At 37.1% G+C, this 26867-nt stretch overlaps 1 protein-coding gene across 1 annotated transcript in view; it reads right to left on the bottom strand.

Annotated features, from left to right (window-relative positions):
* CORIN (corin, serine peptidase) overlaps positions 1–26867 on the bottom strand; it is a 256736-nt gene that overhangs the window by 187952 nt on the left and 41917 nt on the right. The window contains 1 exon segment of the mRNA XM_045984999.1: positions 22545–22745. Coding sequence (XP_045840955.1) covers positions 22545–22745 — 201 coding nt within the window.

Below are 26867 nucleotides of genomic sequence, written 5' to 3'. Positions count from 1 at the left end.
TTTGTTGAGAGGTGGGAGAAAAGCAAGAAGGGAAAGGAGCCCAATAAGAAAGGAAACATCTCCTCTGATAACTATATAATTCCAAAGAAATAAAAAGAAAAACCTCTCCCAACCTGAGGCTAATTTCATTTTAATAAAAACAGTGTTAAAAAAATAAGGCTGCATCTCTGATAAAATAGCCAAACTAACCCTTTGATCTGTAATATAACCTATCACAAAGGAGTCCCAGTCTCCTCTTCTGCTTTCTTCACAGAGGTCACCTCAGACTACTTCTGATCCTCTCACTTCCCTCCCTGGTCTCCTAAGTGCACTTCCAAATCTCACTTCTCTGTTTTCAAACCTCTCTGAAAACTGCCCAAACTCTGTAGGAAGTCTTTCCCCCAAATGACCAGATTGTAGCCATTAGCTGAGTCTCATACTTTGTGAAAAGACATATTTTGCCATTGTTTTTATCATCTAAGCCAAAGTGTGCTGAGCTCAGTGGGGCCAGATCAAAACACTTTCCACTTTCAAAGGCAACCAATGACATGTGGAATTTCTCTGCATGCTAGACCCTAGGATAGACTCAGTAAAAAATTTAAGGGCACAAGACTTTTTTGGACCTCCTCAAGATACTCCTCAAGATACAAAATGGCAAAAAAAAAAAAAAAAAAAAAAAAAGGAATTGGAGAGGAAGAAAATCCCAATTAAAATACTCAGACCAAACCTAACTAGACACAGAGACACATGAATTCAGCCTCACGTGAAAGCTAAGGTGGGGGGCTCTGTGCAAGTTTCATGAATATGACAGTTAAGTCATTTAGTGAGAGAGGTTAAAACTCATTACAGTGTGGGAGAGCAGCACAGGCAGACAGCAAACTTCAAAATGACTAATTGTATGTATTGTGCTACAAGCAGAGATGCTTACTTAAAAGAGCTGAGAGTAAGTTTTACTCCATCAAAAATATGAAATCATCCCTGGAAAATTCAATCTCAGGAAAGTGTTTATTGAAAACCAGCCTCTGCCAGATACCAAAACAGGTACTCAGAGGCTCTTATTTGCAATTATCTCATTTTCACAATGTGGTAAAGTGATACTGCCTCTATATTATACATGAGGCAACTCAATTTTAGAAAGTATAAGACATCTGCCCAGCCATGCAGAGCCTATCTATGGAAAAATCCAGATCTTCAAACCTATGTGTTCTGAATAACTTCTATTTAGAGACACCCCAGGCTAACACAAAAGAGGGTATTATTTTAAAATGTCTTAAAGAAGGTAATTCCTAATGGCCCATGAAAGGAAAAGACTAAAAATTACGTAATGATATGTCACAAGGTATGAACTTATATACATAGATAACACACCCTTGTATACTGACTACATGCTATCATTTATTTTATATTACATGATATTTTGTAAGGTGCACAGCTTTGGAGTTTATACACTTAAGGATAAACTATATTTGAAGTGATGAGCTGACCAAAAGGCTAATTCACCCCTACCCCCATTCTGTAGCCAAAGAAACTACTGAATACTGAGAAATCATTTGAAAACACAAGATAGTTAGGTAACTCATATTTGGTGTGTGCTAGTCTATATTCATGGCAATATGAGGTGCACAAAAGAAAAAAATATATTTCCTTCTCAAGGAACAGCGTAAGTTCCCATTCCCATAAGTATACCATCCAAAGTGCTCCTACGTCCCTCAATAATCCTGTTTTATTTTCATTATAGTATCAGGACTGCCTCATACGATCTTGTCTTCCATCTGTTTGTTTATTTATTTGCTTACTTCCTTATTCCCAGTATTCATCTACTCACTAGAAATAACATCACTTGGATACCAAATAGTAGACACTCAATATTTACTCACGGCATGAATGGGAAGATTACATGGAGCAAAGTCTTCCACTAAAAGGTTTCTTATTCAACAAGATAGACATTGATATGAAGAAGCCAACATATCTGAGAGTTAAAGGCACTGAGGTTGATGCCTATTATTGCAACTGTTTTTTTTAAATTATCTGTTCCCTAGAACTTGCCATGGCCTAGGGAGTCATCCTATCCTATTCCTTCCATCAGACTGATTCCTATCTTGGACTTCCCTCTGGACTATAGTGCAGCAGTTGAAAGTAAATGAGGAGGGGCTGCCCTCCCTATCCTCTTAAAGGTATACCTTTCATTATCCTTAAGCATGTTCAATTGCTTTAGCATGACACCTCACCATAGCAGAGAAAACATAGCAGAAATCATCATACTGCTGATGTTCAACTCTTATATCAACAGTGTTGGTACCATCAGCAAGAAAAACAGATAATTCAAAGAAGATAGGGTGAGATAAGTTTATAATAAAAGCCTAAATAAATTATAAGTTTCTATTCAAGTTGTACCTTAATATAAAATGTATTTTAAATTTCATTTCCACTTATTGTTTTATCTTAAACAGAACAATTAAAATAAGAAAATAGATAAAAGATCCTTGAGTACCTTCTAGGCTGGATGTTTCCTAGGTACCTTATATACAGCACTTTCCTTAACCTTCCTACAATCCTATGAGAATGCTTTTATTCCCCTTTTATAGATGATGAGATAGATTCAGTGAGGATGAGAAAGTATTTGAGGTTACAATGTTAAGCTGTAGAGTTGAAATTGAAACCAGGTCTTTCTGATCCCATAACCTATTCTCTTCCTGTGTATGATTCTGCCAAAGATACTGTTCCATTTGAAACACTATAAATTTTACTTCATTCATTGTAGAATGTTTTGATGAATCTCCTTGGATTTAGCAATAGAGCTGCTTCTCCAAGATTGGCAAAATTAAACTTTCTCAAAGAAACAGTGAATCTGCTATTAAAATTGGTTTATCGTCCTTACTGTGAGTCCATTTGGATTGGGAATGCTGGTTATCTTATCTATTTCTGGCTGTACCTAAAAGTCAGCACAGGTCAGAACTACATCAGCAGAATGGAATAATGAAAGCCATTTTCTATTCTAGATAACTTACACAGAAAGTTACATTTTGTCCCAATAATTTCTGGGACAAATCAATTTGAAAGGACTTTGTGCACTTAGGGAGATCCATAAGAAGGTTCCAGAAAGATATGAAGGAACACAAAGTTAAAGGTGGGGAATCTCTAAGAGGATCTGGATCTGGTCTTCTTAAGTAACTCCGTAAACATCTTTGAATACAAACATGGAAACTATTTTATTTCTCATAAGAGAAAATCAATGAGACAAAGTAAAACACATGAGTCAATTGTGGCATTTGTAAAAAAGACTTTACAGACATATTCAAGGACACAGGTAACCCAAGGTCTTGCAAGTTTATGCACAGGCAAAAAAATATGAGTGCTTAGTTACTACAACGCTGTATAAATTATCAAAGTTAAGTAAGATCTAGCTAATCCTACCAGAAGATGCAAGAGGACTGGGGTTTAATATTTTCTGTATACTTACACATATTCCAGACTTAACATTTTTAATACAAATCAAGTCTTTTGGGAAAGTCTTTGCCAAATTTTAAGTTTTGATATGCTACATATACCTATTACTAGGTCATTCTCTCATATCATTCATACACACACATTCATATTACTTGATTCTAAGATGTTTGAACGGTAGCTAAGAGCACACAACCTGTTGTTATTTATTCATCCAACAAATATCTACTATGGCAACACTGTAACACAGTGAGGGGTCAATATTTTATTGTAAATTAATTATTCACAGTCCATAGAACAAAGTAAGTCATAACATTTTAGCTGTCACATTTCATTTGTCAGTCATTTTTCATTAATTTTTAAAGAACTACATCTTGGGGGGCCTGGGTGGCTCAGTTGGTTAAGCGTCTACCTTCAGCTCAGGCCATGATGTCGGGGTCCTGGGACTGAGCCCTGCATCGGGCTTCCGCTCAGCAGGGAGTCTGCTTCTCCCTCTCCCTCTGACCCTATTCATATTCTCTCTCTCTCTCTCAAATAAATAAATAAAAACTTTAAAGAATTGTCCCATATAATTATCTATCCCTAGGGTTGTGAATGATTGAATAACTGTAATTCAAATGTGTACTTTCACATTTGTAAAACACTTTTCCCACACATAGCATGGTGGTTGCACAGTCTGATTCAAATCCTGCCTTTATTATTCTGTATTTATGTGGCCATTCACAAGCTCTGAACTTCTCAGCTTATGTTTCTTCATCTGCAAGTTACTGTACTTTGGGTTATTATAAGGATTAAGTGATGCTTTTACACTGCCTACCATTAGCACATGTGATAAAGTATAAAATTTTTTGCTGGGGTGCCTGGGTGGCTCAGTCAGTTAAGTGTCTTCCTCTGGCTTAGGTCATGATCCTGGGGTCCTGAGATCCATCCCCACTGGAGCTCCCTGCTCAGTGGGGAGTCTGTTTCTCCCTCTACCCCTGCCCCTCCTCCTCCCCCTGCTCACATGCTCTCTCTCTCAAATAAATAAATAAAATCTTTTTTTTTTTTTTTTAAAGATTTATTTATTTGACAGATAGAGATTACAAGTAGGCAGAGAGGCAGGCAGAGAGAGAGGAGGAAGCAGGCTCCCAGCTAAGCAAAGAGCCCGATGTGGGGCTCGATCCCAGCACCCCGGGATCATGACCCGAGCTGAAGGCAGAGGCTTTAACCCGCTGAGCCACCCAGGCGCCCCAATAAATAAAATCTTGAAAAAATATTGGTAACAAGTCAGTCTCAAGTTGAGCCGATATTTACCTTTTTACTCTCTGAATTTACAAAGAAAGGTTTTACATGGAATAAGATTGCAAGGGAGGACCTGTTCTACAAACTCAGAAGGAAATATTTAAAATAAATTTCCAGTTTGGGGAATACATATGACATACTATTTCTTTTTAATAAATATACATTTTATCTTATTACAAAACAATGTAAGATTAGAAAATAAAACTAGAACATGAGCAACCACTCAACAGCAACAACAACAAAAAGGAGGAAGAATGGAATAGTTCTTCTTAGTTTTATGCTCAGTATCATCTCCCCCATCCCTAAATGGAATAGCAGCCTTGAAGTTTCAGAGGCCTCTCCCTATCCCTAGCTCCAGGCATGAGTTCTGATGAGGCCAGTGACAATTATTTCATGACATTGCTTGGCACTGTACTGTATTCAAGGGCAAATAAGAGACTGAAGTTGGTCCTATCTCAGTAAAACCCAGGAAAAGAATGGAGAACATAATTTGGGGCACCCAGGGTAAATTGCAAATATAGGGCCCCTTGTTCAAAAACTATTTTATATTTTTTATTTATATTATATTATTTATAATATATTATTTATGTATATTTATATATAATATATTATTTATAATATTTATAAATATTTATTTATATTATCATTAATAATTTCAACAAAGTGACAGCAAAGCATTAGACAACATGTGGAGTCCTATGCTTAAAACTCTGTGGAACTCTACAGGTAGGCATGGTTATGTAGCCAGCAAATGATTAAAAAAGGAATCCTCTCTCTAGATAATTCCATAAATTTCCATATAGGGTTTTTTGAGCAACAGTCCCAGGATTTCTCTATAATATTAGATAAGAACCAAAGGTGATCAGTTTAAGAGCTGTTGGGGGCTCTATTTGGAGAACTTCTGTCTTTTTATAAGATTTTAAGGTGTCTGAGACAGAGATATCCAAACACACAAGCATCCCTGCCTTTGTCCACTCATTCAAATATTATATAAAAGTCATGCCTCTTCTTGGGAAACCAGATGCATCTACAAACTACATTTCAGCTCCAACTTGAAGAGTCCTATGTCTTTCCAGGGAAGCTACCCACACACGATTGGTAAGGAGGCCATGACCTACCCTTGTAAGTAGATACTTTCCTCACAAGTTTAGCTTAGGAGACAAAACATGGTCTGATTCTAGTTTTCCAACTATTCTGCTGAAATGTTTGCTGCTTTATACCTGCTTCTAAATTATAGCACACATAATAAGGCCAACCCATCCTGAGTTAGTCATTTTGAATTCTTGATACATAGGGAGTTTCCTAATAAAATATTAATGGCTATACTGTATCTCTACTCTGGAGAGATTCAACGAATTTGGTCAAACTATAACTGAAGACATTTGTTGAACATCAAGAAAAGTGTTTCTTCTTTATCTAGAAGATATTAACAGGAAATTTTAGAATACTTATAATACCAATTCTGGTAGATAATGTCTGCTTGTCAGACAACAAAAAAAGGAATCTGTGTAAAAGCCAGCCTTGGAAAAAATGTAAATGCTGAAACCTCTCTACTTTTTGCCTCTCTCACGATATGGTGAAAATGGAAGGAAGTAACTGGAGTAGAGGGCTCTGGGGCAATAAAGCTGAAATAGAGAAACACATGAAGCTTAAACATGTAAATGCGTGTATACAGTTGAAATAGCAAAGAAGCAGAGTTGAAATTAGTGAGACTGGCACAGATTCAAAAGAGCAGATATAAAGCAAACCTAGAGAGGCAGAGATCAGAATGGCGCAGTGGAACCATGGAGTTACCCAACACAAAAAACCCAAGAGGGGAATGTCAATTCAATTTTGTTTCTAGAGACACTATAATTTTTCCTGTAATTGAAAAATGTTGGAATATGAATTTTAATAATAATGAACTAAATATTTAATATAGGGTTAACATATTGTTGTATAAAGACTTCGCTTTCTCTAGGTGATTTCTTAAAACTATGAAAGAGTATTTTAATTAAAAACTAGCTAATATCAAAATTCCTTTGTTCAATTACAGGAGCAAGTTTAAACTCTATTATAAGAGGCCCTAGGGAAAAAAATGCTTTAAAAAGGATCCTGACAAAATAGATAAAATATTGATAAGCTAGGAGAGGGCACATTGAGATTCATTGTACAGAAAATAGTGCCTTTCAATCACACACTACCTTGTATGTGATTGAAAATTTCTGTGTAAATGATTTATTTAAAGAATGAATTCCAAAATATTGCAAAATAAATAAACTGAGGGCCCACCCATGATAAACAGTCAGAAATATTTTGTAAAATAAACTTTTTCTACATGAACAGCTGAACTATCCATAAAAATAAAAGGAAACCTGAAGAGTCCAGAAATGCAATAGCAAACCGAAAACAAGAGCAGTGAGTACATGAGATGACATCACAGGAATGAATAGCATATGAATGAACATCCATGAGCTGATACTGCAATGGCCTTGTCTTGGAGGAAGTTATCTTCTCAATAAGGAAATAAAGCCTTGAATCCACAAGAAACCCAAGTAGGAAACAAGACCTCCACAAAAGACAGGGACCCAACTAGCTCAGGCAAACAAAGAGGACGCTTATCTGACTCTGTCTAGATTCTGATTTGAAAAACAAACAAACAAACAAACAAACAAACAAAAACTTTCTTTGGCACCTTGTACCAGAGCCCTAGCCCTCCCAAGGGCTTGAATTTATAATTACACATGCGATCTAAGAATCACACAAGCCAAATATTAACATAAAAATTGTCCCTCAGACAGAGATACCTTGGGGTGCCTGGTCAAACCAAACACAGAATTGTCCTAGAGTGACATGCCCTGAATCCAAGGAAGTTTATAATCTAAAATCACAAAATAAACAGGAACCCAATCCATTAAGAGAAAGAATAATAAATCATTAGTCATAACAAGCAGCAGTATTAAAAGTCTGAGAACTCAGACAACTGAAGGTTGTCTAGAGACTACTAAATAAGTATGAATGAAACAACTAAAGACAAAAATGTAGTCATTTGAATGACATACTATAAATTGAAAAACTGGAAGATTTGAAAAGAAACCAAACAGAAGCTCTAGAAATGAAAAATATATATTGACACTAAACTTTAAAACTCAGTGAATAGAGTAAAATAGATGATTAGATACTGCTGAAGAGAGAACTAAAGAACTAGAAGACAAATCTAAGAAAATACATCAGAATTCAGCATAGAGACTAACAGAGGATGGATGAGAATGTCCAACCTAAGAGTAATTTTGAGTTCCAGAAAGAGAGACCAAAAACATCAGGAGGCAAATTATATTCATAGGATGAATAGCTGAGAACTCTCCCACGTTGAATCTGAATCCTCAGATTCAAGAAGCACATCTTCTAGACAAGAGACATAAAAAGAAATCCACATTATTTCCATTGTAGTAAAACCAGAAAAGGTAAGAAAAGCTTTTTAAAGTATCGAAAGACAAAATTCCAAAACTTAAATGGGCATAAGGTGTCTGATAGCATTGAAGAATCCAGATAAATGTGAAATAAAATTCTTAAATCGATGAGAGAAAAGAAACCTGTCAGCTTAGCTAAACAATTATGCCATATTGAGGGGGGAAATGAAGATATTTTAAAACAAATCAAAACTGAAATAGCATCCACTGGGAGAACTCCCAAGGAGTCATTCAATAAAGAAGAGAATTTAACCCAGAAGGAAGAAGCAGGATGCAAGAACTAATGGTAATTATTAAAATATATATACTTGAAATCCTTCATAATATTGAAAAGTAGTGCTTTGTTTCTTTGTCTTCTTTGTTTAAGGGCTTCTTTAAATTGCCTTAAAATGTAAGGAGTTGAGTACCAACAGTTCCAGTATTTATTTTTTACTATTGAATTAAGGAGGGCACTTGTCATGATGAGCACAGGGTGATGTATGGAAGTGTTGAATCACTATATTGTATACCTGAAACTAAAATAACATTGTATGTTAACTAACTGGAATTGAAATAAAACTTAAAAATAAATAAATAAATATGTACATACATACATACATACATTAAATACATGCATTACCAAAAAAAAAAAAAAACACAAAAAAACCACACAGCTCAAAGACAATAGACAAAAATTGTAATAAAAGAAAATTGAGACTATAGCACTAAAAATAGTAATTCAACCTTAAAATGTTTACAAGTAATAATTAGAAATTGAAGAGGCTTAGGATAACCACTATGAGTACATTTAAGAAGATGCATATATAAGGAAATTGCAAGTCAACTAAAAAAAATAAATGTCCTTCTGAATCCAAGAACTGAGAAGTGGAAGAAAAAAGTCCTGAAAATGTTATGAAGAAAAGTTTTTCCTGAAAAGAAGGAATAAATGAGTCTGTATATGAAAAGGGTAACCATATTTCATTATGACCTCAGAATGATGGACATCAGCACAAACAGTTTAAGTTAGTAAGCTGACTAGAAGAAAGAATTCTTCAAGAACTTTGGCAGGAACTCAGCACCAGATGTGTTCATTGTCCCTGAGCAGTCACTTCTTTCAGGCTTTTTGGTGAACAGAGAAAACTATTATGTATTTTTAAAGGAGGGAAAGATATTGTGTGTACACTGTGTAAACACTGATGATTTCAATTCAAAATTAAGATGATTTTATTTGTTTTTGTATCTGTACCTCTTTCCTCTTGTTTTGAAAATGTGGTTCCTGACATGAATATAAATACTTATTTGCTTTCCCCTATTATGTGCAAATAATAGTTTCAAAATAACAACCTCAATATATTAATAAACCTGCCTAATGGAAATTTGAAATGGAGTAAATGTTTAAAAATAACACTTAAAACCATAAAATTTCTAACAGAAAATAGGGGAAAAGCTTCCTGACATTGGTCTTGGCAATTAATTTTTTTTTAAATAAGATACCACGTAAGATAGACTAGAAATTTGCTGAGAATAAAAGTGTTCTCGCCACACACACACAGAGCTAACTACATGAAGTGATGGATGTGTTAATTACCTTGATTTTGGCAATCCCGTCAAAATGCACATGTATAGCAAATCATCACATTTTATACTTTAATATATGCAAATGTTTGTCAATTTTTCCTCAATAAAGCTGGGAGGAAAGAAAGACTACTTGTTGAGTTTAAACTTCCTTGGCAATTCTTTTGGTGCTTAGAATGTATCTACTAGGGATGTATAATCAAAATATTCTAAGTTCAGTGGAGATAATTCTTTTATTTTGGATGGTCGAGTCACTAACTTGATATACAGTTAGGATAATTCATTGCCTTGTTTTCAATTTTTACTGAATTTTTTTCCCTGGCATAATTGTTTATTGAATTATTTACCTGATTCTAAATCAAAACTACAAGAGAGATTCATCTGAAGATGTCTTATTTGCATCCCGTCACTTCCTTCCTGTCATTCTTCAGCAAAAAAAAACAAAAACAAAAACAAAAAACATTTTTATTAGTTTTTGGTGTATCCTCCGTTTATATTTTAAAATAAGTAAATAAATAAATTTCCCCTTCCCAATTTATCATACAAAAGGTGCCATATTTTATACACTGTTTTGCACCTTGTAGTAGAAATCTACCAGTGTGTAGAGATCTACCTCATTATCTTCCCAGATGTATTATACACTATTGCTTGGCTATCACATGTTTTGTTTTTTTTTTAAACAGTTCCCTCCTAATGGACATTTAGAATATTTCCATTCTTCTGGAATTACAAATAATGTCAAAGCATCCAGATTTTTGAGAGATACTCATTATTGGATTAAAGACATTTTCTTCCCTGTTTAGTGTCAAATGTTAACCAATGCTTTTGCTTCAGCAATTGAGATGATCAATAAAAGAAATCTACTTTATTAATTAGATGAGAAGACATACAAATAACATTTGTTATTTGAAATAACATTTCCACATATTGTGGAAATGCAAGCCATCCTTGCATTTCCACAATAAGGCCTATTTTGTTAAAATGCAATATAATTTTAGGCGTTAATGGATTTGGTTGCTAACATTTTATTTAATAGCTTTGCATTTATACATGAGATTTGTATTAGTCTACTATAGACCGGGTGGGTGGCTTAAAGAACAAAAATTTATTTCCTCACAGTTCTGGAGCGGAAAGTCTAAGATCAGGGTGACAGCATGGTGGGTTTCTGATGAAAGCTCTCGCCTTGGGCTACAGAGGATGTCTGTTCACTGTGTTCTCATGTGTGCTCACATGACCTCTTTTTTGCATGAGCATGGAAAGAGCAAGTTTTCTGGTGTCTCTTCTTATAAGAAAGGACACTCAATCCCATCCTGATGGTCCCACCTCATGGTCTCCTCTAGCTCTAATTATTTCCCAAAGTCCCCATCTCCAAATACCATCATATTGGGTGTCAAAGTTTCAACATATAACTTTTAGAGGAATACAAAGATTCAGTCCATAATATTCTACCCTTGGTACCCCAAAAATTCATGTTCTTCTTACCTGCAAAATATATTCATTCCATCCCCAAAGTCCTAAAGTCTTAAGTCATTCCAGTGTCAACGCCAAAGTCTCAAGTCCAGAATCTTATCTAAATATTATCTAAATCTCATGTGGGTGAGACTCAAAGCACAATCCATCCTGAGACAAAATTCCTCTCCAGTTGTGCCACTGTGAAACCAGACAAGTTATGGCCTTCCAAAATAGAATAGACATCCCCATTCCCAAAGGGAGAAGTAGGAAATAGGGAAGGAGTGACGGGTTCACACCTGAATACTGACGGTGCATGATGGTTCCCACACACTCCTTGCTTCACTGTCTCTCATGATTGGCTATCACATGGCCACTTGGCCAATCCCCAAACTCTAAAACAAGCAAAAACTTAATCCATTTCTTTCCCATGGTAACCCTCTCATATTATTTATTTTTAAACATTTCTGTTGACTTTAAAGGATATGTAATATGGAAACACACGATGGCTTAATGGCCATCAAGTTATCATAAATCATTTTCTTAAAATGCATATCCTCTGTCCAGTACACATTTCTAAACATAACCAAAGCAGAAACAAACTCTGTGAGTTGATTACTTACTATACAATGAAATATATATACTATAAAATGAAATTTCAAGGAAGGAATTGTATACTACTAGACCTCCCACATCCTAAGGTGATAAAATTCTCAATAGTATCTATAAAAGCAAGGTTGGCTTTCTCATAAATTTGAAAATGACAGACTTGTTTCAAATTATCTAAGGTAATATTATAACTATGTTTTTAAATTTAATAATCATACAGTATAATTTCATTAAAAGTTAAAAAATCCAGGTCAAACCTTTAAACTAAAATTAACCTTTATATTTATAAATTTATAAATAAAATTTTATTGTTTGGAAAAATGATGTATTTACTATAGCTTAAATATGGGATGAATTAGCAATCTTATCTTTTAAAGAAATAAGAATTAAAATAGATCACGTTTTCCTCTGTCTCTGATCCTCTCTTACAGAATTTCTCAGTTTGTTTATGTCTCAAGGCAGTTACTAGACAGTAGCTACTTAGGGACAGGATTTCTATCTGATCCACTTTTGTAGTCTACTAGCCAAACTCCAGAGCTTGGCACCCAATAAACAGATGCTGATGAATAAATGGTGCTTTCCAGAATATCCTAAACTCTCAGAAATTAAGATGTCTCATAAAGCCTGGAGGAGGACATAAACATCTGAATGAGTTTATACCAGTTAACATAATTATAAACAAGTACTGTAAGTTTTATAATTCAAACACCACATGCAAATATTACATTAATTATGCAGAGGAGCAAAATATAAGAATAAAATATGTTAACAATAAAAGACAAGGAGTGGTTTGGATCAAATGTAAATTGATTCAAGCTTTTGGCTTACAAAATTCATTATCATATTCATTTCAACTACAAGAAAGTGAAAAGGCATATTCTCCAAAGGCACAAGTAACAGCAAACAGATTCCCACTGTTAGTTTTTTTTGCTTTCAACACAGAATTGTAGAAAGACCAAAAACCTGACAGTCAGCAAATTGAATGATTCAGGCAAAAGAATATACACAATGCCAATTTTCTTTCAGAACCAGAAAGCTGAGTAAATTACACAGGTTGGTTTGTTTTCTTTTTTAACTTTTATCTGAGAATTTGGCTTTTTATCCTTGAATTGGATCAGGACTATGTTTGCAATGTAGTATCACTATGCTACTGTTTTTTGGTTTTTGTTTGTGTTTTTTTTTTTCTTTTTTCTCTATACTGATCAAGGATATTGGTATTTTCTTCCTGAAGAAAAAAAGCTGTGATAATGAATCTGGAGAGGAAAATTTTGAACCACAAGCCTTTGACACAACTATTAAACACTGATTCTCGTTTGCTATAATAATATGTTATAGGCACAATGCCTTTGGGGGAACATGTCACTGTTATGCCCGAGTTTTCGTGTCTGAGAGACCACCAAGGAGCCAAGCACCAATGCAATTGCACGAGGGTTTATTTGACAAGCTTAAGCTTGGGTCCAAGTATGCCCAACACAGCGGTGGAGGGACTTGGACCCCCAACCAGATTACAGTCAGAGTTTTTAAAAGCAGAGTAGGGGGGGCGCCTGGGTGGCTCAGTGGATTAAGCCGCTGCCTTTGGCTTGGGTCATGATCTCAGGGTCCTGGGATGATCTCAGGGTCCTGGGATCGAGCCCCGCGTGGAGCTCTCTGCTCCGCAGGGATCCTGCTTCCTCCTCTCTCTCTGCCTGCCTCTCTGCCTACTTGTGATCTCTCTCTCTCTGTCAAATAAATAAATAAATAAAATCTTAAAAAAAAAAAAAAAGCAGAGTAGGGGTGGACTCGGCGGCGGGTGAGGACAAAGGGGGTTACGGATGATGTAAGTCTCTGAGGAATTTTGGAAGTGAGGTCTCCAGGACCTTGAGGGGCTAGCTGTTGTCTGGGGAAAAGGTTATTCATTACCAATAATAAAAATCTTCTTGTGAGACCCTTTAGATGTATATCAGTGGGTCATATTCTTGGGAATGATCGCTGACAATATCTTGGAGGTTTAGAGATAAAGTTTCACATTTCTCCTACCAAGTGTCCTTGTTAGTGAGATTTAGGTTAGGAGAAATTTAACTTTATTTAGGGCTTGAGGAACTGAGTTATTTGCCTCTGGAAATTGTGCTATTGTTAAGATAGCTTCTTTGTTGTAAATCTCTAGGACATTGGTAAACCGAGGGAGACTCCTGTCTTGCAGGATTGTGATCTCTGCAAGTTAACTATTTGCTTCTCCCCCAGGGCAGCCAGGGGTGGCCGAGGAATGGCACACATACTACCGTGGAGAGGGGGTGCAAAGTGCCAGCTTTTGCTTTGCCAAGATGGCTGTACTTATGTCAGGGCTAGACTCGAGGTGGGTACAGCCTTGTTTTTCTTGGCCTCCACAGTCACCTGTGGAATATTGCAGGATTCATTTTGGAAAGAAGGTCAGGAAGTCTTACCCAGAGATCTTTGAGAAGGGAAGACCAGGACTGTAGTCAAAGGAGAATGAACCAGTGACCAATCCATTACCCCTTTCAAAAGCCTACCTCACCAAGTGATTGAGTTTGGTTTCTCTGGAAAAGAACCCAGTACCTCCAAAGGACAGTCATCTAAAGATGAAATAAGGAGAAAGGAAAGAAGAGTGAAGGCGAAGAAGGAGTTCATTACTACATTTTGAATTTTCTTTCTCTCTCTCCCAAGTATTGTGTTGGTCTTTACTAGAATGCTACCGTGCTAACCAGAAAAGCATTCAACAATTACTTAAATGCTTCACTTGGTTCTTGATTAAATGTTGATTCTAGCCATAAGCCCATGTCTGAATCTCATTAACTATTCTTCAAGCCTGAAAAATATGATTTAATACACAGAAGAAGGCAACCAGCTGGACCTGAAGTTGGTGTCCGACAGTGGTGGCTAGCAGTAAATTTTGGAGTAGTAAACTCCTAATGAAGCAGCTTGAGAGGACCTTAGACTCTCCCAGGTACCAAAAAAGTACTCTTTTCATCTGGAGTATGTGCTCTTAATCATAATCAAAAGACCCCAAGGCACCCCTACATAGATTTTTTATCACCTCTAAAGAACCTGGATTGCAGAAAAATAGCATTTCTATTTCCATTAACCTCCAACTGAAATTTAGAATACTTAAATTATCAATGTAGGCAACAAATGTAGAATTAAAAATTAAATTTTTTACTTATATATTAAATAATTATACATGATATTTTCATATCAACATGGAGCTATGGCAGACATTTCAAAATATTATTTATGCTCATCCCTGTCATAAAATTATCATTATTGACCTACTGCTAGTGTAAGGGCCTATTAGGCCAGAGCAATGCCATCTGGTTAAACAATGACTTTGTTGTTTATACAATAAAACTTAAACTGTCCCTGTCCACCCTGCCCCCAGGGGACTTACTTAAAACAAGTCCCCGAAACTAGTCCCAGGTAACAAAGCCCAAATACAAAGGTGGATCAGGCCCTGTGGAGGCATTCAATCAGTGGGAGCGCATACTGTCTCCTAGCTACCAAGGAGTATGGTCCCCGCCTTTTGGATACCCTTTGGGCGCCAATTCTGACCAAGGTGATAGGCTAGTTCAAATATCTACTATAGGGTAAATTATAATTCAATTGGTCAGTTATGTGTGACCTAGCAGGACTGTGCAGCTTTCTCTGTGTTACAATCTCATTGGTCATCTGTGTGTGGCCAGGCCCAACCACATGGCCTTTGCCCTTAAAAGCTATTCTGTAAAGAAGAGAGAGGTCACCTCTTTGCAAGAGACGGCCCTGGCCGGTCAGTTTGATTCTCGATGCTTGGTGTGAAATAAAGCTTTGCTTGACCTTTGCTTTGTATCAGTTTCACTCCTTTGACCATGGACCCAACACTAGATATCATTATTTAATAGACACAAGAATTATTGCATCAGGAATTTATGTTTCTAATATTTTGATAACTGAATTTTAATAAAATTGCTTTCCGTTGTGATTCTGTATCATTTATTTCGAGCACCAAAACATTATTCTTAGTAGGCACCTGGAGGCCTCACCAGATTACCAAAGGAGTCCTTGGCACAACAGAAGTTAAGAAGCTTTGTCAGAGAGCTTCTCTGCTTTTTCTGAGGATGTGATACCAACAGCTAGAATTCTGTCACCCTAAAGTAGTATTTTGCAAGCTGAAAGTTGTGACAGGCATTCTTACAGGGAGAAAGTTATGCAGGTGTCTTTAAAACTAGAGATAAACCATTAATGCCTATAGATCTAGCACAATTACAAAATTAATATGTATAATTTAAATAGAAACAAAACTACAAAACTAATGAAATTTAAGTTAATTATTTTCATGAATAATATTAACAGTTTCTATGAAAAGTATGGTGCTGAGTCACAAGTTCTTCTGTATTTAGGAAGCTTATACTATCCCGTATCCCAGCTGAGCAAGTGGGTCACCATTTTTCTCTGCTTGAATTACCAGGAAGGTGCCCTTTGTACATGAAGCCAGTACATACTTTAGTTCCGCTACTGAGAAAAATATCTATCAAGTCTGCCTCTGTCCCCTTCCTTCTTGATGGCTGGGAAACATCCAGCCAATACAGCTTAGCAGCCACATAAATCATAAATAGAAACTCAAATACAGGCACCAAAATTCCATGTAAGTACTTGTTATAAAATGGTTATCCAGGAAAGAACCTAGATGTCCATCAACAGATGAATGGATAAAGAAGATGTGGTATTGATATATATATATATGCCATCAGAAAGACCAAAATCTTGCCATTTGCAATGATATGGATGGAACTAGAGGGTGTTATGCCAAGCAAAATACGTCAATCAGAGAAAGACAATTATCATATAATCTCTCTGATATGATGAACTTGAGAGGCAAGGCAGGGGTTTGTTGGGGGAAGGGAGGGAAAAATGAAACAAGATGGGACTGACCGGAGAGGGAGACAAACCATAAGAGACTCAATCTCAGGAAACAAACTGAGGGTTGCTGTAGGTGTGGTGGGTGGGATGGGGTGGCTGGGTTATGGACTTGGGGAGGGTATGTGCTATGGTGAGTGCTGTGAAGTGTGTAAGACTGATGATTCACAGACCTGTACCCCTGGGGCTAATAATACAATATATGTTAATATTTTTTAAAAAGGTGGTTTACAGGTTATTGAGATCAGGCTTACAGTAGTTATTTCTTTATTAACACTAAAATGAAAGCATATGTTGAAGAAATTGTTATAGAGAATTCTTGGATCCTCAGAATACATCTGAGTCCCTCAGATGGAAAAGTGCTGTCCAACAACAAGCAAGGAATGCTAAGGATACAATTCTTGGGCACCTTTAATCCATTCACTTATCCCCATTTACACAGCTGAGCACAGATGCTCACTCCAAACAGTATAATAACCAACAGTCAGTAAGCTACAGAGGTGAGTGCGTTACTCTGAGGACAGCAGAACTGACTTTTGGAAAATACAATGAAGACATCCAGTGCTCTGTTATTGATAAGATTAGAAAATGTCAGGGAAAAAGGAGAAGGGACTTAACATGATTTCAGATGTCTAGTTAGACTCCCTCTCCCCAAATCCCCCTTTGTAGAGTTGCCTGATGAATAGTAATCCAGGCAAAACTTCAAGACATTCTCTGATCCCCTTAGCTTCCTACTCTTGGCAGAACTCACTTTCAAGCTAACAGAAATACCATGTTACAAACAGAAAACTAGGAAGAAAGAATAACTTTAGGGTTTTTGACTGGTGTATAAGCTTTCTACACTCAGCAAATTTTGAGCATGTGATTAGGGCCCTTTTGGTACAAATGTTTTCAGTGCTAAATCATTTTTTTAAGTGAATTAACAAGGCAGGAAACAACAAATGTTGGAGAGGATGTGGAGAAAGGGGACCCCTCCTACACTGTTGTAGGAATGCAAGTTGGTGTAGCCACTTTGGAAAACAGTGTGAAGATTCCTTAAGAAATTAAAAATAGAACTACTCTATGACCCAGCAATTATGCTACTGGGTATTTACCCAAAGATACAGATGTAGTGAAAAGAAGAGCCATCTGTACCCCAATGTTCATAGCATCAATGGCCACAATAGCCAAACTGTAGAAAGAACCGAGATGCCCTTTAACAAATGAATGGATAAAGAAGATGTGGTCCATATATACAATGGAATATTACTCAGCCATCAGAAAGGATGAACACCCAACTTCTACATCAACATGGACAAGACTGGAGGAGATTATGCTGAGTGAAATAAGTCAAGCAGAGAAAGTCAATTACCGTTTAGTTTCACTTTTTATAAAACATAAGGGATAGCATGGAGGACATTAGGAGAAGGAAGGGAAAAATGAAGCGGGGGATATCAGAGGGAGAGACAAATCATGAGAGACTGTGGATTCTGAGAAACAAACTGAGGGTTTTAGAGGGGAGTGGGAGTGGGAGATGGGTGAGCCTAGTGATGGGTCTTAAGGAGGGCACGTATTGCATGGAGCACTGGGTGTTATACATAAACAGTGAATCTTGGAACCCTGCATCAAAAACTAGTGATGTATTTTATGGTGACTAACATAACACAATAATAAAAAAAAGAAAAAGAAAATGTTAAGTATGCAAAAAAAGAAAAAAGGTGAATGAGAGTGGTGCCTGGGTAGCTCAGTTGTTAATCGTTTGCTTTGGGCTCGGGTCATGATCCCAGGGTCCTGGGATCGAGCCCTGCATCGGGCTCCCTGCTCAGATGCCTGCTTCTTCCACTCCTATTCCCCCTTCTTGGGTTCCCTCTCTCACTGTGTCTTTCACTCTCAAATAAATAAATAAAATCTTTAATAAATAAATAATTAATTAATTAAAATAAAAGTGAATGAGAGGCATGACACATTTTCATCTGATCACAGGATTTCAGAGCTGGTTACCAAAGAGCATGATAACAAAACAGAACACTTGAAGCTTTTAGCACATTACCCTACCTTTTTGTCACTTTAATTCCTGATCACAGTTTCTAGGTTACTTCACTGTGTACCATATTATCTTTAACCCAAAAACTCTTGGTTGGTCAAAGAGTTTTTTTTCCTTTCCTTAATATGGAATTTATGTTTAAATATTTATAAGGAGAAAGGTGAAAACAAAAAAGTGAAATTACAAAATGCAACCTAGAAAAATCCCTTGCTGAAATATAACATGCAAGCGAAGAATGAACCTTCCCCTTTCCATATTACAACTGGGTTTCCAAATGCAGCTAATGAAACTCCAGAAGTAACAGATGTCACATAAAACCTGTTTTACATTTACAAAGCTCTGCCACACAGTGTAATGGGGGGTATTCTGATTAAGAGGTTACAAACTAAGTATGCTTTGGCTTGATATTGAGGATCCTCAGGTGGAAAGGTCTTAAGGAAAGTCTACTTCCTTGTACCTTTGGCCGGAATTCTCTCCTTGGTTTCCTACCCAGGATATCTGGATAGAACAGAATGTCTGGTCACTGTATTTTTGGACCTAAGTGGACTTAAATAGCCTTCACATATGCCAGGAATTTAAAAGGACATGTCAATTAGACAATCATCTTTTTTAAAGTATAAAAGCAAATCCTCTGCTAGGTGTTAGTACTGACACAAAGCATTAAATGATGCTTTAGGTAAAACTGGTTAAATACATATCAGGTGCAGAAGTATGATTAGATATTGTTAATGAAAAGTGATAAATCAGGTATCAAGATTTTGAAACGACTATAGTTCATTTCTTTACTCATTCAATAAATAATTTTTTAGTTTTTATTTATTTTTTAAATTTCTTTTCAGTGTTCCAGAATTCATTGTTTAGGCACCATACCCAGTGCTCCATGCAATACGTGCCCTCCATAATATCCACCACCAGGCTTACCCAACCTCCCACCCCTCCCTCCTCCAAAACCTTCAGATTGTTTTTCAGAGCCCACAGTCTCTCATGGTTCGTCTCCCCCTCCAATTTCTCCCAACTCCCTTCTCTTCTTCATCCAAAAATTATTTTATAGTGCAGTTGACAAAACAAACTACTCTCCCCGAGCTTAAATTTGTTCTGCAACCGCAAAGAATGCAATGAAATTACATAAGCAGGTATGGAATACTTGAAAGAACACTGATCTAGGAGTCCCAGGATCAGAATCCCAATTTCATGCCTACTCCCTGCTAGATGAGTGATATTGTATATGTCAACTTAATGTCTCTAAGCCTCAGTTCCATTACTTGAAATGGTATTGTCTGTCCTGCATACCTCATCAGTTAATTATATGTAAAGACCACAGAGAAAGTATTTATTTATTTATTTTAAGATTTTTATTTATTTATCTGACATACAGTGATCACAAGTAGGCAGAGAGGCAGGCAGAGAGAGAGATGGGGAAGCAGGCTCTCTGGCGAGCAGAGAGACCGATGTGGGGCTCGATCCCAGGATCCTGGGATCATGACCTGAGCTGAAGGCAGAGGCTTTAACCCACCGAGCCACCCAGGTGCCCCAAGAGAAAGTATTTAAATATGCCCTCAAAACAATGAAAGCTCTATAATCACAGGTTAGCAATACTACTGAAATATATGAAAACTACCAAATCCTTTGTCATCAATATTTTTAGTTAATGCAGATGGTCCATCGAGGGTCTGGGTGGTCAGACAGTAAAGCTCCATGCCAACTGTCAAGTACATTAATGACATGGAATGACATATATCCAAAGGTTTTGACCTTTCTCCATTTAACCGTTCTAATTTCACCTGGATATCCTTTACATGTCAAATTTCCTTCGTACTCTCAAGCAATGTTCCAGCCATAGGAAGAGAAAACGAGTCAAACAGACCTCCATCAAACTTCCAAACTGAGTAACAAATACCATATGTCCATGTACTCTTCAGAGTATGTGTCTGCCTCCTCTACTCGAATCTTAACAAATGACCAAAAACTTTCAAAATAGAGACAAATCCACTTAGCAAAAGAAAATAACAATTGCCGTAATTGCAACCACATTAATGGGGCTGAGTGTTTGCTTAAATGACTTCTGCACTTGTGATGAAAATCCCTGTCCTGAAGAATAATGAAATGCTTAAAACATGAATAAAATCTTTAAAACTTCAAAATCAAACTCACCAGGAAAACAAATTTTGCTGCGCATAATTTGGGTTTACAGTTATTACTGTCAGGTTACTAAACATGGATCTGTATTAATCACTGGTGAACACCAAGCATAAGAAATAGTTAATACATAAGGGCTGTGTGAAACAATGAAATCCAGACAGTTTCTTTGAAGCTAGAGCAATAGGATAATTCTGCTTTTCTTCAGACACTGACAAACCTATGCTATGCTAGCTAAAAGGTAGCTTAATCCTTCCCTTCCTGGCTCAGAAAGAAAATCAATACTCTGTCTAAGACTGTGATTGCCTTTTGTGGGTTTTCATGAAAGAGGCAGGAACAAACAAGAAAATGACCGTGAATAGATGGGCTTCATACAATTTTCAACCATATAATCTTGTTTTAGGAAGTAGAAAATAAGAATTAAGAGATACCTGGGTGGCTCAGTCAGTTACATCTAACATTGGCTCTGATCATGATCTCAGGGTCCAAGGAATGAGCCCCATATTGGGCTCTGCACTCAGCACAGAGTCTGCTTGTCCCCCTGCCCCTCCCCCTGCTTGTGCATGCTCTCTCTCTCTCTCAAATCAATAAAATCTTTTTTTTTAAGATTTTATTTATTTATTTGACAGAGATCACAAGTAAGCAGAGAGGCAGGCAGAGAGAGAGGGGGAAGCAGGCTCCCCGCTGAACAGAGAACCCAATGTGGGGCTCCATCCCAGGACCCTGGAATCATGACCTGAGCTAAAGGCAGAGGCTTTAACCCACTAAGCCACCCAAGTGCCCCATCAAATAAATAAAATCTGTATAAAAAAGAAAATAAGAATTAAAACAACTGCAGTTCTTACAGTGACTGTTCTCTGATTATGTTTTGCCAGCACTAACTGGATCAGAGCCAAAGCTCTTGGGACAATTTACCCACAACTTTTCCCCCACCAGTATTCTTGGAAGCTTAATGCCTTTACTAAAAATCTGAGGGATACTGAGAAATAGAACCACATTCCAGAGCATATTGCCTGCCACCATCTAACTGGTCCCATCTCCACACCCTGTCCTCTCTCTCTCTCTTCCAACTCTTGTTCTGGAATAGCTGACAGATCCATTTGTCCTCTCGTAGACGCCATTTTCCTCAAGATGTGATTGTCAGTCACCAACATGTAAAGTAAATTGCACAGCCAATAAAAGAAGGAGAAGAGGAAAAAATGGTAAAAAGAACACATGAGCACCTCAAATGCCAGTTGGGGGGATAGTTCCCATTAAATCATTGACATTCTATCATAGAATTCAGATCCTTTTCCCAAGGCACCAACAACAAAATAAATAACTTCACTTACTTCTTCATTTAACCATCTCAAAATAAGTAACTTAAAACTTCAAAACAGAAACACAAATTTTCTGAGGTGAACCACCATAAAATCCATACCATTGGATTGGAGCAGCAGTATGTCTCAGAAATGTTGGATGGCATCAATACATTTTCATTTCCTACCCTTCTCCCTATCTGGACAGCTGAGCTGATGGCATTTCATGTTTAGGAATAGCACATAGTTAATAGTCAATAGTTACGTTTGAGAATGAGAAGTTACGTAAGTTACATAAGTTATGTAAGAGAATGGAGTTTTGCCTGTGTGACCTGCAAGTGATTGTGAGTTAAGAGCACTGGTTGCCACACTTAAAAAGTCCACCTGTGGATTCTGCAGACATTAAAGGGCACGAGTATTCAGCACCCTCAGACTCACTTGTGTTCTTGTGATTTTGGTCCCCTGGGAGAGAAGCATCTGTGGTCCAGGCTGGAATGTGTTGATTGGGATGCGTAGCAGATGTCACCGTGCTCTTGTTACAAATTGTATTTGTAGCAATAATATCAGACACTTGAACTTCACCATCAGTGACCAAAGGTTCACTCCCATTTGATTTAAAATAGGCTTTTTTTAATGTTCCTGGAAGACAAAAAAAAAGATATTTTGATACATTATTAGAAGTATTCATTTAAAAAAAATCCATTAAGAAAACTCTAGAGCTACTTTCCCAAGTTTCATTCTACCCAGGCAAACACAAAGAGAAAGATGATGGCTAGCAAAACTACTCACTTCACTGGGACAACCAAGAGAGTTTCTCTTCTACCATGAGTACCCTACCTCTGTGAAGAGTCTACTGCTTTCTCAAAAGCTTCAGGTAGGGAAACTGAATCTCCCTCTCGGTGTCCGCATGCCCAAAGAATTTAGGGCAATTCCACCTCACCTGAGACTCACAACAAATAAATGAGATGCGGTAAATCTTACAGTGTTTCCTTCCTCTTTTTCAGGTCCTCAATTTTAAAAATCATTTTATGATCTTTAGTACCCAAGGCACAAGCTTTTCATATCTCTGCTATCTGCCACCAAAGGACAATTGGGCCTGCTTAGCTTTGGCCTTACATCCCTCCACATTTTCCAAATTTCAGTGACCTATGCATAACAGATAAATAAAAATAATAGGGCCCATATGTTTACCAACACTATATCATAAAAACCCCCCAAAAGCAAAACTCTAATTCTAGAAAAACTGAGAAAAGGAACTAAATTATCTTTATCTTTGACCAGAAAATATAAATATAATACAATCAATATGATATAGTCGTTAAACTAAGATTATCAACTCATTGCTTTCTTGAGGTATTCATTCATTGACAAAGTAGTTAAACCTAAGATACTGGAAATCACCTAGCTATGGCTTCAGCAGAAACTCCTGAAAACTTTAAAAGAGATGATGTATTTTTAACTTAGTAAAAATAGACAACAGGCTGTTTCCAGAATATAGCACTATAATTGAATATGTCACTAAAATAAACAAATGTGATATTGATTCATTATAGAAATACCCGAGGGAAGTTTTTTTTTCCCCCTAAAGGAATTTACAATGAATGCTCTCATTGGCTCCCACTTTGCCAAACAGTCCACGGACCATTAAAAATAAAAGAAATATAAATAAAATGTTTAATATCAGTCTATGGAAAAAATTTCTCTACATGTGCTTGACACTTGGAAAACATTGCCTACAAATCAAAATAGAAAAGCAGCTGTTTTCTAGCTAACTAAGGTCAATGGTTTCATCTGCCGAAAGATTCTAAATAAAATGGTGCAGCATAAAAGCTCAATTGTGACCATGTGGTTCAGGTAACACACTCTCCAAAACGTCTGTGTGATTCTGAGTCAATATTAAAGTCATCTTAAATGTCATAGACTTGATGACTGTATAATATGTATTTCTTTCATACAGAAGAATGTATGAATCAATTAGATATGATTTTATTTTCATCCATTTATGTAGTTGCTCTCAATGTTACTTATTTTGACATAAATAGCCTTGTCACAGTAACAAGTTAATTCTGCTAATGTGGCTCTCATGAACTTTTAAAGTCCATAAAGGTGATTGACTTATGATGCTAACTCTCTGAGTCAACGTCCGGCTCTGTCAACGGACTTTTGGCAAATGCCAACTCCTCACAGTTACAACCCTGAATAACTCACTTAAAAGGAGTGCCTTCCCCTATGAAATATGTAAACAGTTGTTCTTCACATTTTGTTTATAGTGATCCGCCATATTAATAATCTTTCCTTTATCTTTTTCATCTGACCACAGTGGCGAAAGTGTTAAATGCATCTCTCTACCTAAGAGGTTCTTGGAAACGTGGACTTTCTTAGGAAACGCTGACTTGGATAACAACTTTCTGCAAAAATTCAGCTTCCCAGGGCACCTGGGTGGCTCAGTCATTAAGTGGCTGCCTTCGGCTCAGGTCATGATCCTAGGGTCCTGGGATCGAGTCTCTCATTGGGCTCCTTGCTCAGCGGGAAGCCTGCTGCTCCCTCTCCCACTCCCCCTGCTTGTGCTCTCTCTCTTGCTGTGTCTCTGTCAAATAAATAAATAAAATCTTCAAAAAAAAGTGGTTTGGAAAAAAAAAATCAGCCCTGTTGTTAAACTCACATATCAAAGCAAGTTGGCAGAATAGATAGAAAGGCAAAGGTAATCCATGATATAGAGTAGTGGTTGGAGTTACTATTCCTCGAGTACAATTTTAAAGAGACAGACAGACAAACCAACTGACAGAGAGTGAGAGGAAACACACCTAAGGACCTATCTAAAAAGCCTGAACTCATTAGACGATTTGTTTTCAAGCATCTCTGGAAACCCACCAACTCTCAACTCACAGTTGGTCATCTATGATGCTTTTTTTTTTTTAAAGAACAAAAATTAGAACTCAGTAAGACTGAATGCCCTCGGGCTATACCATGATGAGCTGTAAAAGTGCTGAGGGTTATTAGCCCAAAGTGGAGGGTTCATTCTTCCCGTTTTGCCCCATCCTTTCTACATTCCTATTTTTATAGTGCGGTGGTTCAAAGTGCAGGTCCTAAAGCCTGACCACCTGGATTTCAACCCCATCTCTGGTAATTACCAACCCTGAAATTTTGGGAAAACTCTCAAATGCCGTAAAATAAGGAAAATAAAAGGCCCTACCCTCGTGGGACTGGTCATTAGGATCAAATTAGTCTCTCTATGTATATATACACACGTACACACACACACATTTGGAACAGGTCCTGGCACATAGTAAGTTCTCAATAACTTTTAGTCATTACTACATAATGATAGTCATGAAAGTAAAACAGCCTTCCTGGGATTACTAAGGTACTCTTAAATAAATACCAGTTTCCACTTACAATAAATGCAACCCACATAACTAAAATGGCTAAGGAAATGTTCAAAAGTAAATCACTTAACCTACTTTTGGAGTGAATGAAGTGGGGCTCTTTCATGCCAAGTTAATGCAAGGCCACACTGATCAAGGTTATATGGCTTAAATGGTCATGGGGTTTTCCTAAGCAGAAGAGGGAAGTGAGTGGGTATGCCTCAGAGCCATGCCGCATACGGACTCAATGGACCATTGCTCCTTCTGCGTATGGAAAGAGGCCACAAGCCAAGGAATGCAGAAAGCCTCCAGGAGCTGGGAAAGATAGGAAACCGACTGTCCCCTAGAGCCTCCAGAAGGAATACAGTCCTGCCAATATCTTACTTTTAGCCCAGTGCTATTTGGACTTCTGCCCTCCGTAACTCGAAGTTAATATATTTATGTCATTTTAAGTTACTAAGTAATTGATTTGTTTCAGCAGTCATAGGAAACTAACACAGGCATCTTACTAAGGATATTCACTATAGGCATCTACAGAGCTGGCTTTCCAATAATCTTTTGAAACAGATGCCATCATTAGCTCTTTACAGAGTTTCAGGGAGAAGGAAAACGAAGCTTTCAAGAGTTATTTAACTTACCCAAGAACTGAGCTGGGACATGATACACACACAAACACATGCACCCACACACACTTCTCACTTTGAACAAGTTGTACAAGTTGGAAAAAATCAACTATCCAAAGCATGGAGAAAAAATTATCTTCCGATGATATGAGTTTAAAAGTAATTCCTTATCTTTATATCTCTAGCCATGTGGTAACACATTTACTTGGCATTTTCTATGTGCCAGGAACTTTGTATTTACTCTCTGCTGAAAACACAACATTTAGTAAGAACTTCTTATCATCAGGATGTTTATAGATTAGTTGAGGGAAACAGGCATGTAGTCTAAAAATACAAACCATGATACAAGGACTTTGAGAATGATATGCATAAGGCAATCTGGTGAGAGAAAGTAGAGACGTAACTGTCGTGCCATTTGAGAAAGTCAGGAGAGGTTTCTTAGGGGAGAATAATCATCCTCAATAGAAATCTTAAAAGATATTTAACAATCGTGTAGGTTTGAGCAAAGCATTTGTGAGGAAGAAGGGGTATGGTAATAGGGAATGGAGAACTTTCTAGATGGAACAAAGGGGAAGATATGCAAAGCCCAGCAGCAGGTCATTAAATACAGTCAGCACATGGGGGACTGGCAGGAGGAAAAGCGAGAGAAGGAGAAGCAGGCACATTGTGAAGAGTAGTTCTTGTTAAAGTCCTGGAATTGTTCTTATGATGAGGAATTTTGAAGGATCTTAGATGGGGTGGCACAATGGAACGATTACTGTGGCAGCAGGATG

The sequence above is a fragment of the Meles meles genome, chromosome 2, assembly GCF_922984935.1.
Source record: "Meles meles chromosome 2, mMelMel3.1 paternal haplotype, whole genome shotgun sequence".
NCBI classification, from domain to species: Eukaryota; Metazoa; Chordata; class Mammalia; order Carnivora; family Mustelidae; genus Meles; species Meles meles.
The sequence above is the reverse complement of the archived record's forward strand: the minus strand, read 5'-3'. Positions and strand labels throughout refer to the sequence as shown.